An 18,132-nucleotide genomic window follows, 5' to 3' on the forward strand; every position below is an offset into this window, starting at 1 on the left:
CCATGGGGAACCTGCACAAAGACACGCTCTGCTTCCTGAACGAGACGTTACAATGCAGACAACTTGTGGGACCTTCCCTCTGCATCTTTATTCTAGGCACATCCTACGTGGGCTCTAAAACGGTTGCGTTTCTTGTACCGTTTGGCCCAGCCTAGAAGGTCCCTCTGTTGTGCTGCTTTCTCACAGCATCACCTGCTGGCTGCGCAGGGCCCCTCTCTGGGTGGCCGCCAGTGAGTCACATCCTGCCCTCAGGCACAGCCCCTGTCCCTGCCACAGAGCTGGGGGCTTTCTCTGGGGCACAGCACGCAGGCACCACGAGAAGAATGCTGCTGCTGCTGCTGCTGCTGCTGCCACTTCTGGCCCTGGCTGAAGCCTGGTTGCATCCATTCCCCTCCCCGTGGCGGCTCCACTTGCAGCAGCAGCAGCAGGCTGTCCTGCGTACACCTGCGGGCAGCAGGCTGGCAGTGCTTGCTGCCTTTTCTCTCCTTCTGATACACGGACATGCACAAGTGCTGCTGCAACAGAGTCCACCATCTGTTACCAGAAAGAGATCCAGAACTGTGACTATTGAGTGCAAAGCTGAGGGCATAGCTAACTTCCAGGCTGCCTACATCCACTGGTACCGACAACTGCCTGCCAGAGCTCCTGAATGGCTCCTTTTTGTGACAGCAAAATCACAAGTTTCATATGATTCAGAATCCTATAGGAACAAATATTCGTCTTATAAACGTGACAATAATATCTGCACTCTCTCAGTTAAGAACATACAGGATGGAGATGAAGGTACCTACTACTGTGCCTACTGGGAGTCTCACAGCAGGAGCAGCCTGCAGGCAGCCCTTACAGAAAGCTGGCTGCAACCTGAGCAGCACACTTTGATACAAGTGCCGAGAAACACAGCTGCCTTCCTGCCCCCATCTCTCAGCCTTCAAGGCGTCCCCACAGGCTTCAGCAGAGGAGGGAATTCCAAGATGAGTCCATCATTTCCTCTCCCTACCAGCAGCCGTCCTGCCCCTAATGTTCACTTTTTTGCCGCTGGAATGGCAGCACTGAAGGACTGGATGCAAAATGATGGATCTGTCACAAGGAAAGTGGCAGTAGGAGTTTACAGAACGTGTCCTGACGTGAGGTCTGTAGTGCATGCTGCAGTGACAGAGACCTGGAGAAGATCCAGAGCAGATTCACTCTCTTAGTCAGAGAAGGGGAAACAACTCTGGAAAGAACATGCGGTGGTAGGGGTGCTGTTTGTGGAGACAAACAACATGCAGGGCTGGTGCAGGTGGCTGAGGAGGCCCACGGAGTTGTCCCAAGCATGAGGAAGTCAGGAGTTCACCATGACCTGGTCCATTTGTGCTACAAAAGCAGGCAGCACTTTCTAGGCAGGGCTGATGAAAGATGCTTCTTGGATAGCCCTGGGGGTCTGAGGAGAGCAGAGTGACCTGGGGAAGGGCACAGCTGAACAACCCTGCTTTCTGCATGTGTGCTTAGCAAGATTGATGGGTAAGATGAAATGGAATGTAGCAGATAGACAGACAGACAGACAGACAGACAGATATATGCACACCAAAGAGTTGCTGGATTGAATATTTTAGGTCCTGTCTACAGTGTTACTGATGGGGTTTCATTTGCCAGTGAGTTTCCCGCACACAAACACGCACTCCCTGGCAATGAGCTGAAGACCTTCCATCGGAGGAGCCACGCGTCACTTCCTCCTCCCAGCTGCTGATGCCTTCTCCACCTGGATGGCTTTATAACACGTCTCCCCTGCCTCAGCTCTACATCTCACTCTTGCAGACAGCATGCTGTTGCTTCCCTTACTCGTTGTGTCTTCCCTTTGGTCCCGTAAGTGCCGTTTCCTTTCTCCTCTCCCTCCTGTGCATGGAGAACACAGTCCCTGCTCCAGAGCTTGGTGGCTCCTGGCCTACGTGCAGTTTCTCCCTGTTCCCTTGCAGGTGGGGATGCACAGGCTGCACCGGTGCAAAGCCCAGCAGAGCGCAGGCTGGTGGAGGGCAGCCCAGTCACCATGACGTGCCAGCTGAGCAGTGAAACCACTGTGCACTGGTACAGGCAGCTTCCCGGGGAGCCACCCAAGAGGATACTGTACGTGTATGGATCCTCACCTACCTTCGATGACAGCAAGGACGGATTGAAATTTCAAGTGCAGAAAAATCCTTCCAACAGTGTTTTGAAAATAGAGAAAGCAACCCGGAGGGATACCGGTACTTATCACTGTGCATATTGGTATTACCAAGGCTACACAGCATTAGATGGGCAAAGATAAGCCGTACAAAAAGGCATCTGGCACTCTGAACCTCAAGCTCTCAACTCCTGCCAGATGCAGATTCTTTTTATGCCACCTTTCTCTGGTGATTTTCTGCAGCAGGAGAGCAAAAGCAGAAGATTAACATGGCAAATGCTAAATGAATTATCTTAACTAACTCTCAGAATACTTCTTCTGTACTTACACATAGCTGTAACATGCAGAAACTGAACAGTCTTAGTCACTTCAGGATAAAAACCGGTGACTTTGCAGATATGGCAAAGAACTGACTGTACTCAGAGCGCTCAGCTGACAGTGGGCACAGACTGTGTGCCTGTGGGCAACGAGTAGTTGGAAATTTCCCTTCTTCATTGAAAGCTGTACAGCAGAGAAACTTATCTCTATCTCCTGCAGGCTCTCACTTGAACGGAGGCACACAAGCAAAGCAATGAGAGAAAGCTACATGGTCTTCTAGATCCTCCTTCATTCTTTCTCTGCTGTCACTGCAGGTACTACCAGCTCCTTCTGCAGCACCGACGGCTCAATTTCATTGTGTCAAGTTCTCACCTGATGCATCCAGACAGAACTTCACTCTTCTTCCGTGGGCCTGCTCTCCAAGGAGCCCTTTGAGCACAGTGCACGGAGTTCTAAGAATTAGTCTATGGTCAAAGCCTCTTTTCACCATGCGGAGCAAAGCTGGCATTTGTCTGTCAGTTAGCTCCAGAACTGAGTACTGCATTTGATTAGAAGCCTCAGGCACAACATCCTGTGAGGTAGTGCACTGGAGAGACTGGACCTTCAGCCACGCAGAGATTGCCATAGTGGTGGTTTTGCAAGGCTCTGAACGCTGCTCGTGCTGAATGTGCCCTCGTGCCTTGCAGTCCTTGCAGGGAGCAGCGGTTCTGTGCATTTCTCTGAAAAGCAGACAGGACCCCCATCTTCTCAACAGCCTCAGCATTCTCTGCTCTTGCTCCTTTCCCAGGTTGCTGCAGCTTCTTGACAAGCACAGCCCCGTGTTGTTATGCACAGAAAAAACACTGCTGGTGACTTCTCCTCCCACTCAGTGTGTCCCCATCCGGGGCCCCACATCTCTCAGTCTCAACAGCAGCAGAGCAGGAGCAGCAGACATGCTGCTGCTGGCAGCTCTGATGGTTGCAACTGCCTGGTCCTGTAAGTGCTTCAGCTTCTTTTGCCTCACGGGCAACCATGGATTGTGCCCTCACAGATGTCTTCCCAAGTAGATTGCTGCCAATGAATAACAGTTTCTCCTCTTCTGCTTTTCTTTTCCTTTTTCTTTTTTTTTTTTTCTTATTTTTCTTTGTCTAATTCTAGATGGAAATGCACAGGAAACTCCCATACAGAGCCCTGTATCCATCACCACGTCACAAGGAAATGCAGATCTGAAGTGTCATTTTAAGGACTTCTCTGGAAATTTTGATAGCACCGTCATACACTGGTATCAACAGAAGGAGAATAAAGCTCCAGTCAGGATGATCTACTTTTCATCAGGGACAGTAGCAGCAGATGAGGGTTTCCAAAGGCAGAGATACAGGATTCAAACTATTTCTGGACAGAATCTTTGCACTCTTACCATAAGAAATGTAATTCCAGATGATGCTGCTACTTACTACTGTGCCTACTGGGACCCTCACAGTGGCAGATGCCAAACAATCACCACAACAAATACTTCCTCAGCAGCTCAACCACAGATCATTTGGAACGACCAGGTGCCAAGCAGATTTCTGCTCTGTGGGCAGAAGAATAGCAATGGACTGATACACAGTTCATCTGTCCTGGTAGATGTTGGCCACAGGTTTTAGTCTCACGTTCTCTCCATACGGTCCCTAACACAAATGTGGTTGTAACTGACTGATGTTGCCCACACAGCAGATGCAAGGAGTGACTGTGTGCGTGCATCTCTCTCCCTTCTCCTTCAAGTCTCTTCCATCCTTCTCTCCTCCTTGCTCATGCACGGAAGCCACCTACCTGCCTGTCCTGACATGAAATGAAACGGCTTTTGCCGTTGCTGTTTGCTAGGAAGAGAGGCAGTCGTCCAATCCTCTCAGCAATACGAGCATGACACCACATTGCCACGTGTCTCTCTGCTTTTGTTTTCCAATCTTTCTCTCCAAGAAGTGTTTGCATTTCTTCTGAGGCTCAAAACTGAAATCCTGTGGCTGTGCATTTCCTCCCACACTCCCAATCAAAGGCAGGGCACACGCTCACGGTGCTGCTGCCCGTTGCTGAACGCTGATACCTACCGGCTCTTCAGCAGAGGGCAGCATGGGCAGAGAGCATTTCATTGTGCTGGAGATGGGTGTGCATGCTGGGGCAGTTGAAGGGGGCCCCACATGGAAAAGGACATACCTCCCATCCACTCTGAGTGATGGCACACACTCAATGACCACCAGGGTGTCCTCTCATCTGGCAGCCTTGCTCCTGATGCCCAGCTGCTCTTGCTCTCAGTCCTTTCTCTGTAGCTCTTATGCAAAATTGATGTCCTTGGATTGAGCAATAGTTGTTGCATTTCTCTGAAAAGGAGATGTGATGATAAACCTTTAACCAACCTGAAGGAACATTTGCAGGTCTTACTCAATATCAGGCTGATGTGTTATTACAGCCCTGTATTGTTATGCATAGAAAATACATCACTGTAGACTTCTCCTCCCACTCAGTGCAACCTCCATCCAAGGCCCCTTTCATTCTCCTCTGAGTCTCAACGGCAGCTGAGTGGGAGCACCAAACATGCTGATGCTAGCTGCTCTTATGGCCACAACTGTGTGGTTCTGTGAGTCCTTTTTCTTTTGTTTTCTTCTTGGGGTGCCCTTTGCTGCACTAACTTCTTTCCTAATCCCTGAATTTCAGCTAATAACATCAGTTACACATTTTATCTCTTGCAGACGGATTTGCACAGGAAATTCCTATACAGAGTCCTATATCCATCACCAGGTTCCAGAAAAGTGCACGTATGTTCTGTGAAATGAAGAAATTACCAGGAAGTTTTGATAGCACCGTCATACACTGGTATCAACAAAAGGAGAATAAACCTCCAGAGAGGCTACTCTTCTTTGCAGGAGGGAAAACTACAGTTGAAAGTGGCTTTCAAGGGAACAAGTACATGGTTGATAAAGTTTCTAGTCGGAATCTGTGTATTCTTACAATAAATGATGTAAGTCCAGATGATGCTGCTACTTACTACTGTGCCTACTGGGACCCTCACTGTGATAGATGCTCAGAGACCATCAAGCCACAAAACTCCTTCAACCACTCCAACTTCAGTCTGAACCACAGGATTGTTACTGCCTCATTCCCCAGCCTTCTCACTCCATCTGCTATCAGCTGTGACCAGAGCAAACACTGCCCAGATGCAGAGAATCACAAACAATAAAGGGCTGGAAGGGACCTCTGCAGATCATCCAGTCCTCCCTACTAAAGCAGATTCCTTAGAGCAGGTGACACAGGGAAGAGTCCCAGAAGTTCTTGAATGTCTCCAGAGGATGTCTTGGTGTCTTCTGGATGATGCTGCTACCTACTATTGTGCCTACTGGGATGCTCACAGTGGCAGCAGCCCAACAATCACCTCAATCAATACTCCTCCAGCAGCTCAGCCACAAACCATCTGAAAGATCCCAGCTCACTTCCCCAGCATGGAGGAGTCTCCTGAACACGTGGGGGATTTCCTCACTGCTGACCAGCTCTTTACAGCTGTCAGCTTCCAGAAGACGGGATTTCGAGAAAGCCAAGGGTGCCAAGGCTGAAGCAAACAGTGGACGTCTAAAACATAACCCAACCTCAGCACTGCAGGTGCTCTTCCTTTTTCCTCAGGCATAGCCATGAACTGTTTGTAGTGGTTCAGCTTGGGTACTAGGGAAAATTTCTTCTCAGCAGGAGTGGTGATGTGTTGGAGCAGGCTGCTCAGGGAAGCGGTGGAGTCCCCATCCCTGGAAGCTTTCAACAAGAGGGTGGATGTGGCACTTGGGGACGTGGTTTGTCAGCATGGATGACAGTTGCACTAGATGATCATAGCAGTCTTTGCCAACCTTCATGATTCTATGATTGCTTCAGTAGAAAGCAGCTCTTTTCCATGCTGGTGACACTCTTTCATGTATCTAATTGGTGTCCAAATGTGCTATTGTTGAGTTTTGTCCTACTAATGCTTGCAAGCCAAAAACACACAGAGGAATTGGACAGTATTTCTGCAGCACTCAGTGCTTTTCTTTCTGTGTTTCTAACTATGAGATGCAGTGGAATCCTTCACAGCATGACTCAAGAAACAGCTGGGGAAGAACTGGTCAGCTTCTTTCTCTGCCTGTGTTACTGCTGGTATTGCATTATGCTTGCCATAAAAATAATAGAATTTCTGAAGTTGGAAAAGCCCCATAAGATCGTGAAGTCCTCACATCCAGCAAGCACTACTAAGTCCATCACTGATCCATGTCCCTAAGCACTACATCCACATGGCTTTTAGAAACCTCCAGAGATGGGGACTCCACCATTTATTTAACTGGGCAGCCTATTCAACAATTCTGCCCAGAAGAGTTTAGAGTAGACGACTGTTTCTCTTAAATCTGCTTAAACAGAAAGTTGGTCTGAACTGCTTAAACCATCTGCAGTCTGGTTCCTTCCTGTAGCCACAAACCGTACTTTCTTGACATTGGTTTGTAGTCATTGGGGCACACAGTGTCCCAGAAGTATTCAGACTTTTCCTTTGACATGTCAAGCTAAGCATGCAGGCTGGCTCACAGTACCTGGGTTTTCTCAGATGTTATCCTGTGCTGTCCTGAAAGGAACAAGCGAGCAAAGGAACAGCCTTCATCATCCTGCTGATACAGGAAAAAATGTCTGTGAGTGGTTATTTCAGGGTCAGGATCGAGTTCAGGAGGCAGACAGGTAATAGACACGTGCTGGGACAGGAAATGGCAGATGCAGCACATGGACACCTTCACAATGGACCGCAGAGTGGCTCCCAGTGCTGGATTGTATCCTAGTACTAGTTGATGGTACTTAATTCTGGATGAGAGGTGGAGTACGCCCTTGAGGATGAGCAGTGTGATCACCTGAGTGTATGTGGTTCCTTAAGATGTATAATCCCATGGGCTGACTTGTGCGTGTAAAATTGAAGAGGATACCTTCACTTAATCATTGTAAGTGGATGGGTTATCTGACCAATTTAGGACCTTTTTAGAGAAAGATTTGATCTAATGGGAATTATATATCTGCTGAACACTGAGTGCAAATCTGATATTCCTGACATCCTCCAACAAGGCAATGCCAGCCCATCCCTCAAGGAGTCTCCCAGGGCTTGAATAGTAAAAAAGGGCTTTTTGTTTTCAGTGACTTCATGTTATGAGAGCACTTCAGATTTTTGCAAAGCTAAAGCACAGTGTGTAACGTGTGGATCAAATACTTCGGCACAGGAACTAAGCTGATTGTCTCAAGTAAGTACCATTGATACCAATCTGATTTTTACACCATTATTTGTGTTGTTAGATTATTATAGTTGTTAATGTAAGTGTTTAGGAAAAATAATTTCTGCCTGATAGGTCATATTTTGTCTCTAATCTGTGAATGTGCTTGCAGTTGGGTGTTGGTGGGCATGAATATCAACCTAGTGGATAGAGAGATCACAGGAAAGATTTCTGAATATTTATTGAGGATGGGGGGTGGAAAAACGAGGAGAGGTAGAAGTTTAAATGTTGTGGTGGATCCTTGTGCTGTTCCTTGTGCTGTTCCAGGAAAGAGTAATGAATTGTGAGAAAAGAACAGCTCTCAGTTCAACTAGTCAGAAATGCCAAAACTTGCTTGTTTATAGATGTGATTCAGCCTAAATTAATGGGGAAGAAAAATTGCCAGGAATTGAATAAATGTCGTGGTCCTGGCTGTACCTAAAGCAACCGGCTTCCCTTTGCCTTCAGTGACTCCTCAAAAACTGTGCAGCCTGTAGTATGAATGCTACTGTCAGTACAAACCATCCAGCAGTGCCTACAGTGCCTTGCTCAGAAAATACATGAGCTTACCAAGGTGAGTATAAACAAACCAAACTGCAAAAAGCAGAAGAAAGTTGCAGTTTCCTGCAGTTTGCAGTTAGATTTTGTCTGTATACAGGCAGGTATTTTTGCCAAAGAGGGAACAGTATAATCACTCAGAACAGCCACAAACTTTGTTAGACACATACCAGGTGTTTTTTTAGTTTAGAATATGGTCTCTGCATGTAAAATATTGGCTTTGAAGTAAGAGTGTGATGAAGCATAATCTAAGGTATTTTTACACAGCAATATTGTGCAAGATACCTCATCTAAATCCACAAATACCAACTAATTAATTTTATTTTCCTTTGGGAATGATAATGTGACCACATTTCTTATTAAAATAACAGCTAAAATTTACTTTAGAGAAAATGAGGTAGGCTAGAAGCAGCAGATTTTGTTACAAACATCCCAGCACTAAAAGGGCAAAAGCATAGTAAGTAAGCATGACACAACTTTCTTTTCTGGAAATGCTACATTTAAAAATTGAGACATTTTACTCTCTATGAAAAAATAAAATAAAATCATAGTATTTCTAAATATTGCACTCAGTCCATACTAAAATTTCAGTTATTACGCTGCCCAAATTATCACCAGCTTCTAAATCAGAGAAATAATCTCTGTGGCTTGTGAAAGAAAAATGAAGTGCAGAAGATATTGCTAAGCATTATCACACTGTGCTATGGTGATGAGAAAATATTTGGAAGTGGAACTAAACTTATTGTTTCAGGTGAGTGTGAAATAAAACTTACTACATCTGAAATGCATTTCCATACTGTTAGATGTTGACTACGTGATGTGCTCTGGTTCTTTACCTCCCACTAGGATTAAAACAGAATGCTTTGCAGGATTTTACCTGCAAACAGTATTTTCTGATGCAGAACACAACATCATTGTTTTGTATTTGTATATGAAATGGGAAAAATGAGGCAATTATTCCGGTGGAGAATATAAGTAACCCCTTTTTTTCTTCCTAAAGATGAATTTAAATGTGGCGAAGATAATGTTCAGAGAAATAAAAGATTTCATTTTTTTTATCTTTAATGGTGCATATTCCACTCTTGTGACATGTCTAATTCATTCCAAAAGACTGGCAATCTTGGAAGAGCAAAGAAGAGCAAGACGCTTATTTTTGTCTCAGTCTGACTATGCCAAATAGTGGGAGAATGCCCAGAACTGTCTTAAGACCCGCACAGCTGAAAGACTACTGTCTCTCCCTCTCTCTCTTAGTATCATTTATTACATGTTATCAGTTGTTATTATTAAGAGTGCTGAACTGTAGAGACACTCATTTTCCTTTCCCAAAGTACTGACATACTCTATTGAATTTTATTGCTTCACATAACGTTCAGATGTTTGATGCCTGCCTGTGGTTTGGCTTGACTAAGTACCTGGGATAGAAACTCTAATTTTGCTCATCTGAAAATGGGGTGTATTGGTAATGGGAGGTTTGATGTTTAATTAAGGTCTTGCTTCATGTTCTGATAACAAAAATTCTGATCAGGGGGTTTGTGCTGCTCAGCTCTCACCATAATGTTCGCTGATTCTAGGGCTGATTTTATGGTGCTTTAAGGGAGCATTTAAGGCCAGGTTGGACGGGGTCCTGGGCAGTCTGGTCCTGTATTAAATGTGGAGGTTGGTGGCTCTGCCTGTAGCAGGGGCGCTGGAGCTTGATGATCCTTGAGGTCCCTTCCAACCCCGAGCCATTCTGTGATTCTGTGATTCTATGATTCTGCTGTTGCTGCTTTCTCCAAGTAGCAGATAAGGAGTGAAATTACTTAGTCTGCTACATCCATCTAAAGTTTTGAAAGACTGAAATTAGTTGAGATGAACCCTGCCCATTTAGCAACGAACATTTCCTCAAAATCTTCACACCGTGTATTTAGTTAGTTAGTTACTTTAGGTTACTGATTATTTTTGCTGTTCTAGGATCTAAAAATTGATTAAATCAAATCTGTTTATCTTTATAAAATAATATTTACTCATAAATTAAATGTGCCCTTGTCACAAAGAAGGCTGACAGTATCTTGGGCTGCATTAGGCGTAGCATTGCCATCAGGTCAAGGGAATGGATCCTTCCTCTCTGCTCAGCACCAAGGAGCCCACTTGTGGATTTGTCCAGTTCTGAGCTTCACAGTACAAGAGGGACGTTGGTGTATTTGGGAGAGTCCAACACAGAGCCATGAAGATGATAGAGGGATTGGAGGAAAGGCTCTGAGAGTTGGGTCTGTTCAATCCGGTGAAGAGGAGGTTCAGGATCATCTCAACAATATCTGTAAATTCCTGAAGGGAGGGTGTGAAGAAGATGAAGTCAGGCTTTTTTCAGTGGCACCCAGTGTCAGGACAAGAGTCCATGGGCAACGTTAGCTATTCTGAGATTCTTTGATATAAAGATAACAGATCTGATATTGTAAAGACTTTATCCATCGTGTACGGATATTACTACAAAGTTTTCGGCACTGGTACAAAGCTCATTGTATCAGGTAAGTTACTTTCCTTACCGTAAGATAAAGGAGTTTTTTGTGTTCATGCAGATGGATTATTATGGCGTCCTGGAGGACATTCAGCTTGCTTAGAGCTTTGGTCAGCACTGTCCCCGTGTGGGTTTCCCTCATCTTGTCATTCTGTCAGTCTTGTTGATCTGTAATGCAGTGGTTTAAGATTGCAAATATACCCAGGAGCTGCTTTTTTATCACTTATGAGCATAACTCCTCCTTGGAAATATTGTGAAAAATGATCAGGCGTAGTTTCAAGAGCCCTCATGCTTTCTTCCAATTACCGAAGCATTAACAACAGAATCAAGTAGTTGTGAATTAAACATAAAAAAAGAAATCCTCTTCTCAGTACAGATTCAAGTAACAGTTTGCAATGGTGAAAATTGCTGAAGTCCTTTTTCAGTTAGACTAGTAAAAGTGAAAGAATTTGTGCTTAATTATTTTTGTTATCTACACAGCGCTTTGGCAGAGGAAATAAAATAGTACCTCCAAATTCTCCTCTTCTTATTAACATATTATTAACATTAACATTAACATTATTAACATATACTTGAAGAAGTCACCTTTTTCTTGCCATTCCTGCTGAGATATTTATTTGAATGGTACATTGAGGACAAAATCCTCTTTTTTCCCCATTAACTGGCGATCTAAACACTGTAATCCTAAGGTAGATTATTACAGAAGCACAAGGGTGAGGAACTATTGCTTCCAAATATTTTAAGCCTGAATAATTAATTGCCTTATACTAGCATATCCATCAAAGATTGTTTTAAACAATTCCTATATGAAAGACTAGCAAAATCATAACTATAATTCAATAGAAATATCTATGTTGGGACATTTTTTGTGTTAAGTGGAATTAAGTGAATTAAGTGAAAGCCCTTAGTTGGTGATCAGGTGGTCACCATTTAATCAGTATTTACAGCTTAAAATAAATGATTTTCAAGTGTCTACCAAAACTTGCAGGATTCAGTTTCCTTGACAAGGGCCAAGGTTCCTGACTAATTAAGAGAATAAAAAGCCTACATTTACCTCCTGCTTATGATCTGGCACCTCACAAGTACATTGCTAGCTTATTAGGATGTAATAAGACAAAGAATCTATTAATATTTCCAATAAATAAACACACAGCAGAAATTGCAGCAGCAATATTTGATTTCTTTAGATGCCAACTCCTAAATATTACCAAGGAATCTACCATGATTTCATCAAAAGCGTGAAGTTCAGTAGTCAAATAGCTAGAATTATTTTTTGCAATTTTATAGACTAAAATACATCTTGCTTATATACTGTTTATGCTTACATTTACTTACATCATCTAAAATTCAGTTAAATTGATATTCTGCCCTTTTAAATCAAAATGCACTCAGTATTTTTCTGTGTTTGCTTTTTGTGTGTGTTCATGGGGAAGAACATGAAGTTCTGAATCAAAACCCATTAGATTTGAAAGCCCAGACCAGTGTTATGGAGAAAGGGTTGTGCATGAAACAAATAAGGGAAGATGTAGGCAATCTAAAGAAAACTGCAGAGCTAATCCTTGTTAATAATATTAGTAGGTACATCTGCTAATGACATTAGCAAAAATAACAAGGATGTCAAGGGCCTGAAGGTGAACTGAGTACCTCTTTCTTTTAAGGCAACCTAGAGGAGAAAGAATGTGGTATGCTGTTCTAACAAGGTAATACAGATGACAGAAAAGTGATGTAGAATTTGCAGTAGCAAAATCCATCTCAAATTTACCGAAATTCTTGTGTGATGCTGCCATTTTGGTACTGACACCCTACACTAACATCAGTACTCTGTATGCCAGTAGGGTAGGAGCAGGAGGTCAACAGTCCTGACCCCACACCTGTGTAAGCATATTGCAATGGACCTCAGCATGCAGAGTTAGATCCAAAATGAGTAAGGGCTCCTACAACAAGCCTGAGAGGAGCTGTGGCTGTTCAGGACTGTCCAGCCCACATTTCCTGTAGTGCTGTTCATTAATTCAGTTAAACAGGAGCCCAAGGCGTTTCTTTATGTGCACCATCTTTGGCATAAGAATCATTTTCCCCTCTCAATTTTTTAATAAAAAGCACAATCATTCTTAGTTACACCATGATACAAAAGAACAACCTAAATAGTTATCTAAATGGTTTATCTAAATAAAGGTTATTTAAATAATCCTAATAGTTACACTTCCAGTTGCCTTCCAGTACATCATTTCCTCCTTATAGTTGTTAACCCAAAACAATCTGTGTTTCACAGAAATTGGAAATGGATGCTGAGTAATACTGTGTGATGAGTTTCAGCTTTTGTGCATTAATAGATTCAGCTAGAGAAACAGCCTACACATATTGATATCACCAAAGCAGGCTGGTTTTGCTCACAGAGGATGAAAACATGCTTGACAAACCTCCGCTCCCATGGATCTTTAGAGATCTTTATTTCAGTGTATAGAGAAGCACACACAGAATTTGTTACAAAACGAGAACTTGGAAGGATTTGAAAGAGATCAGGAAAAGGATTCAAAATGAGTGGTTCAGACCTTGCATTCAGTTTCATATCATAAAATCAAATAAAAACAATGCTTTCAGGATCATGTGGTCAAAAGCAACTCAGCATCCCTAAAAAAGAATTAATTTCTCTGGGGAAAAAAAAAAGAAAAAAAGTAAAGATGTGTGGTACCTCAGTTAATGCCTCAGAAATCAACAGTTTTGGTTTATTCCAATATCTTGTAAAAAGTAATAGCAAAGATCAGCTTGAAATGGAATTTTAAGTGCATTTCACTGAAGACTCTTTGGGAATAGAAATGAAAACTGAAATCGAGCTCATAGTTTCCACATGATTTTTAGCTAAATAAATAGACTCTCTTTGTTCATAAAACGGAATACTTCTCTGGCCAAAATGTCATAAACATTTTCTGTAAGGAAATACAGCAGTGTGGGTTATACCAGATACTTGGCACTGGCTCAAATCTCTTAAACTCATTTCCATCAGGTCTTTTAAAGTTGTTTTTCTGTTTGTTTTGGGTTGGTGTTTGTTTCGTTGTTGTTTATTTGTTTACATTTTGTAATGGCAAAGTTGTGGAGTGAAGGTTGAGTGGAGGCTCCTTCCTTAAGTTTCCTGGGGAGGCTCAGCATAGGCAATGTTATCACCAACACTTCAGAACCAAGATGTTGTCTATAAGCTGAGTGCTCTCAGCTCATTTTTTGTGGGGCCACCCAAAAAAGGATAATTAAAATTTCAACCCAACTCTCCCTGCTTTATAAAAGAAAAGCCATGCACTGGCTTAAGAATTATGCACAGGTTACATCTGCATGGTGATATATTGTTTTAAAAAGACATGGCTGCCTCTTTAAGCCTGCATAAAAGAACTGTTCGATGAAATAAGCAGCATAGAGAGAGCATAACTAAAGATAAAAAGGCAGCAGAGTGTAGAGTGCACATTTACTACTTCAATATTCCTCAGAAAGTATTGGATCTTGTGCACAGATAAGTCAATGTAAACCAGCTTGTTGACTTAATTAACTTTACAGATAAGCCTGAAAATACATCAAAATCCACTGACAGGTTTTTGACTTTTTTTTTTTGCTAAACATAATTGCAGCTTATCTATATATTCACACATAATTGAATGTATTTTCATGCATACTGGAAAAACTTCCTGTTCCCAAATAAATAAATGAACACAGCTCTTTCTGGAACCATTACTTATTATGTAATAATTGCCTATGACCTATGCAGACTCTGTTTGAGAGCAGTTCTGCTGGGAAGGCCATGGGATACAGGCTGCCCCATAGCCCCCTAACATCTTCTGGCTCAGCTTCAAGGGAGAGTGGCTTTGAATATATTCAACAGTATTTCAGCTTCTTACCATGTTTCTCAAAATAAAATAAAATAAAATAAAATAAAATAAAATAAAATAAAATAAAATCCCACCCAAAAAAAAAAAAACAACCCTCCAAACATTTTTGAACACGTATCTAAAGTTTCGACTAACCGGACAAAATTTAATTTAATAAAGCACACAAGAAATCTTTTGAGAGATCGTTTTTAATGTACAGTGATAAAAACTTCTCTATCAGATGTGCTGCTTGAGGAGAAGCATGAGCAGAGCTGTCTAGATATTCGCGTTCACTGAACAATTTGGAATTCAAATGATGTTTCGCCATGCGCGTGGCAGAGTATGAAAGCTTCTATCCAACATTCTCTGGACTTGGAAGAGTCTATATGTTGTATAAGCAACATTGAGTTTAGACTGTTTTAAGTGAATCTTCTACTTTTGCAATTGATTTGCTGTTAGTTCTCTATGAAATAGCATATTTAAAATAAGATTGGAAGTCCTGTTTTCTATTCCCAGTTATTCAAAAGAGTCTTGTAACTGTTTTTGACTGGAACCCAAGTGGTAGAATTTACTAGTTTAAATTCATTTCATATAAACCGTGTCTAAATGTCAAGTAGAGTCAGCTCAAATGAAAGCTCATTTTTACATAAAGGATAGCAAGGGTTGTAATCCATCCATCCGCTTACCTAAAATGTATTTTGTACATGAGCCATCCCTATTCCCATCCTAAGTATTTCATAATAAACTGGAGAGCTAAAGTATTCGTCGAGAAGAAATATTTTGTCTCTGAACGCCTGTGATTTATTGCTGTACACTTCCAAGATTCCAACTCTTCATTTTGTTATTTCTCTTCCCCTCCAAAAATAAATCCAGACAAAGGAAATTCTGGACCAGAGAATTCTGAAATCCTGCAGAAGGAGCACAAAAACCAACTCGTGTATGTTTGTCTGTTTGAGAAATTCTACCCAGAAGTTGTTCGGGTGAAATGGATGGATGATGCAGAAAAGGAGGTAACACAGAACGTAGTAAAAGGAGATGTCTGGAAGTTTCCAGGTGAGGAGAAGTACTCAGTCAGCTCCTGGTTATCTGTACCACTGGAGGACAAAAACAAGAAATATTCTTGCCATTTTGAGCATGAAAGTGGAAATTTTTCACTGCCCACACATGGTAAGCACTGCACTTTAAATTTTTTATTCTACCTACTATGTCTTTCCTTTTTTTTTTTTTATAAATGAATTTTTATTTTTCAGCAAAATTCCAGAAATAATGCTGTACATTACTACTCCTGCAAGCTTCTGCATTCCTAGGCACCATAACTAAAGTTCTCATCAGCTGAAACAATCTAAGCTTTTCCAGGAGAAAAAAATCAACCCGTGCTGAGTTTGCCAAGCGAAGGCCCCTTTGTAGTTCTTCAGTGTCACCAGGTGTAAAGCAGGGTTGCACCAAAAGGTCTGCACTGACTCACCTGGCAGTATGCAGAATTTCTTCAAAACCGTGTTACAGCTGTGTTACAGCAGAGGCATCGATCCCTCTGACATCAGACATGGCTATAATAAATGCAGGAGGTAAAAATAAGGCTGATGGGTGTGTAGAGCAATGTTTAAATATGTTACTTATTCATGGTCTGGTGGCAGTGAGGTAATAACCACTTTAAAAAGAAAGAAATTATTTAATTGCTGGAAAACTGATTACGTGAGGAAAAATCTGAAAGCCAATACAGTTTCAGAGGGAAAAAAAAAGCAATCTATAATAACTGGTCTAAACCTACAAATGGGTTGAATCATGGTAACATCACTGAGAAAGCTGCTTATTCTGGATAGGTGAATCTTTCCTGAGCTCACCTTGCTGTACATGAGTACAGCTCCACTCTGTGAAAATATAGCCATACACAGCTATTACTTTCAGAATATATTCTGACAAAAGTATGTTTCCAGTGTACTTATAGCCCTCGTCTCAATGAATTCAAATACCATAACGGAGAACAAACCCCAAAAAGAAAAAAGCTCAAGAAAGGGAGGTCATTTTAGAGACACCAACCTACCACTGGAACAGCAAATTCACAAGAGGGAACGTGAGTGACAACCAGGTGCTCAGATTGACTTCAATTGGGAAATTAAAGAGCTGCTGCCAAAAATCTGCCTAACAGAGGCATTCACAAAAGGGCAAAAGCAAAGCCCCGGGTTAAGGCAACAAACACTCATTCACTTCTGGATCAACATTTGTCCCTTTCAATTCCCCCCGTGATGGAATCCTACTGGTGGACAACTGATCTACAGACATGTCTTGAACATCCTACTTTTTTAAATACTAACTTCCATTTCACTGTTAATCTTTTTAGCCCTATGTTAACCTTTGTTAAAATTGAAGTCCAATTTTGTCATTTAAACTCTCTTTCCAGTGCTTTCTTCAGAGAGCTCTCCTCAGAAGAACTGTAGCACTGAATCTAGAAACAGCACAGTTTTTAACAGAGGTAATGACAATGAATTAAAATGGGGGAAAGCAATGTGGAAGTTAGATATCGCTTAATATGAACAACGCGAACATTTTAAATAGCTTGCAGGAAATCTGTTAAATTCTGGGGTCTGCAACTTAAAAAGGCTTCCATGCTACTCTGAATCACCATGTTTTGGAGTATAAAAAGCAGCCCTCCTGGCTGGACTTTGTTAGCTGGTTGCAGATGTTGTTGGGGCTGCTGCTCTAGGTTATTAGCCTGCATTAAACATCACTGCTTTAAATACTCAGCACAGTTAAATGCACAGCACTTGAGCTGATGCTCCTGCAGACTAGCAACTGGCAAAGAAGCTTTCCTTTAGATTGAATGAGGATTTAGGAAATACTTTGGGCACTCGTGTCAAGAAACTGATGCAAAATGATTCCAGGAAACACGGTGTTATTGATGGTGGAAGAGCCAGACACTCTTGCATTGCAGGGAATGATAACCTGGCAGCCAGTCTAGCGCTAAGAAACCTGCTCCATCTGCAGCCTGCTCAGGGGACAGTCAGACACTGTGTCATATATTTCCACATAAATGTAGCACACAGACCTGGCTCTACCTGTTTCTTCTAGGAGGTTGCACAGCACTGATGTTCAACGGGAATTTTCTGCCTTACATTTGTTGCAGATCACTTGACGCACAAGGCAGCGCAGTTGGTGTACGTTGTTCTGCTTCTGAAGAGCTCCATGTACTATGTCATCGTACTCTTCTTCTTCTTCAAGTACAGAGCAAGGAATGCAGCTAAGCCCTCGGGAAAGAGAACGTAAATACTGGGTTTGGAAAGGTTTATAAGATCGTCTTCAATTTGCTTTGCTGTATAATTATCCACATAGGTTCTCCTGCTCTCCATGCTAGATACAACAACAAAAACAATCCTAAGAGAACAGGCATATAGGGTTTGCTGTGCTTTACTGCTAGTGTTTTCCTAATTTTTTCTGAGTATTGAACTGAGGTGGAGATGAGCAAAAAAAATAAGTTTACATGGGGTTTTAGTAGGAACTCTGTAATGTAACGTGAGGAACCTCCTCCTG

General features: G+C 42.2%; 1 protein-coding gene across 1 annotated transcript; it reads left to right on the top strand.

Moving 5' to 3' along the window:
* Positions 1-323: 323 nt before the first annotated feature.
* On the top strand, positions 324-17,868 carry TARP (TCR gamma alternate reading frame protein; the record flags this gene model as incomplete). Its single annotated transcript, XM_079538468.1, has 5 exons — positions 324-808; positions 10,687-10,769; positions 15,481-15,774; positions 17,006-17,077; positions 17,729-17,868. The coding sequence occupies 5 exons, from the start codon at positions 324-326 to the stop codon at positions 17,866-17,868; spliced, it is 1,074 nt and encodes a 357-aa protein (XP_079394594.1).
* Positions 17,869-18,132: the final 264 nt, after the last annotated feature.

The sequence above is a fragment of the Tetrao urogallus genome (genome assembly GCF_951394365.1).
Source record: "Tetrao urogallus genome assembly, chromosome: 7".
In the NCBI taxonomy this organism is placed as follows: Eukaryota; Metazoa; Chordata; class Aves; order Galliformes; family Phasianidae; genus Tetrao; species Tetrao urogallus.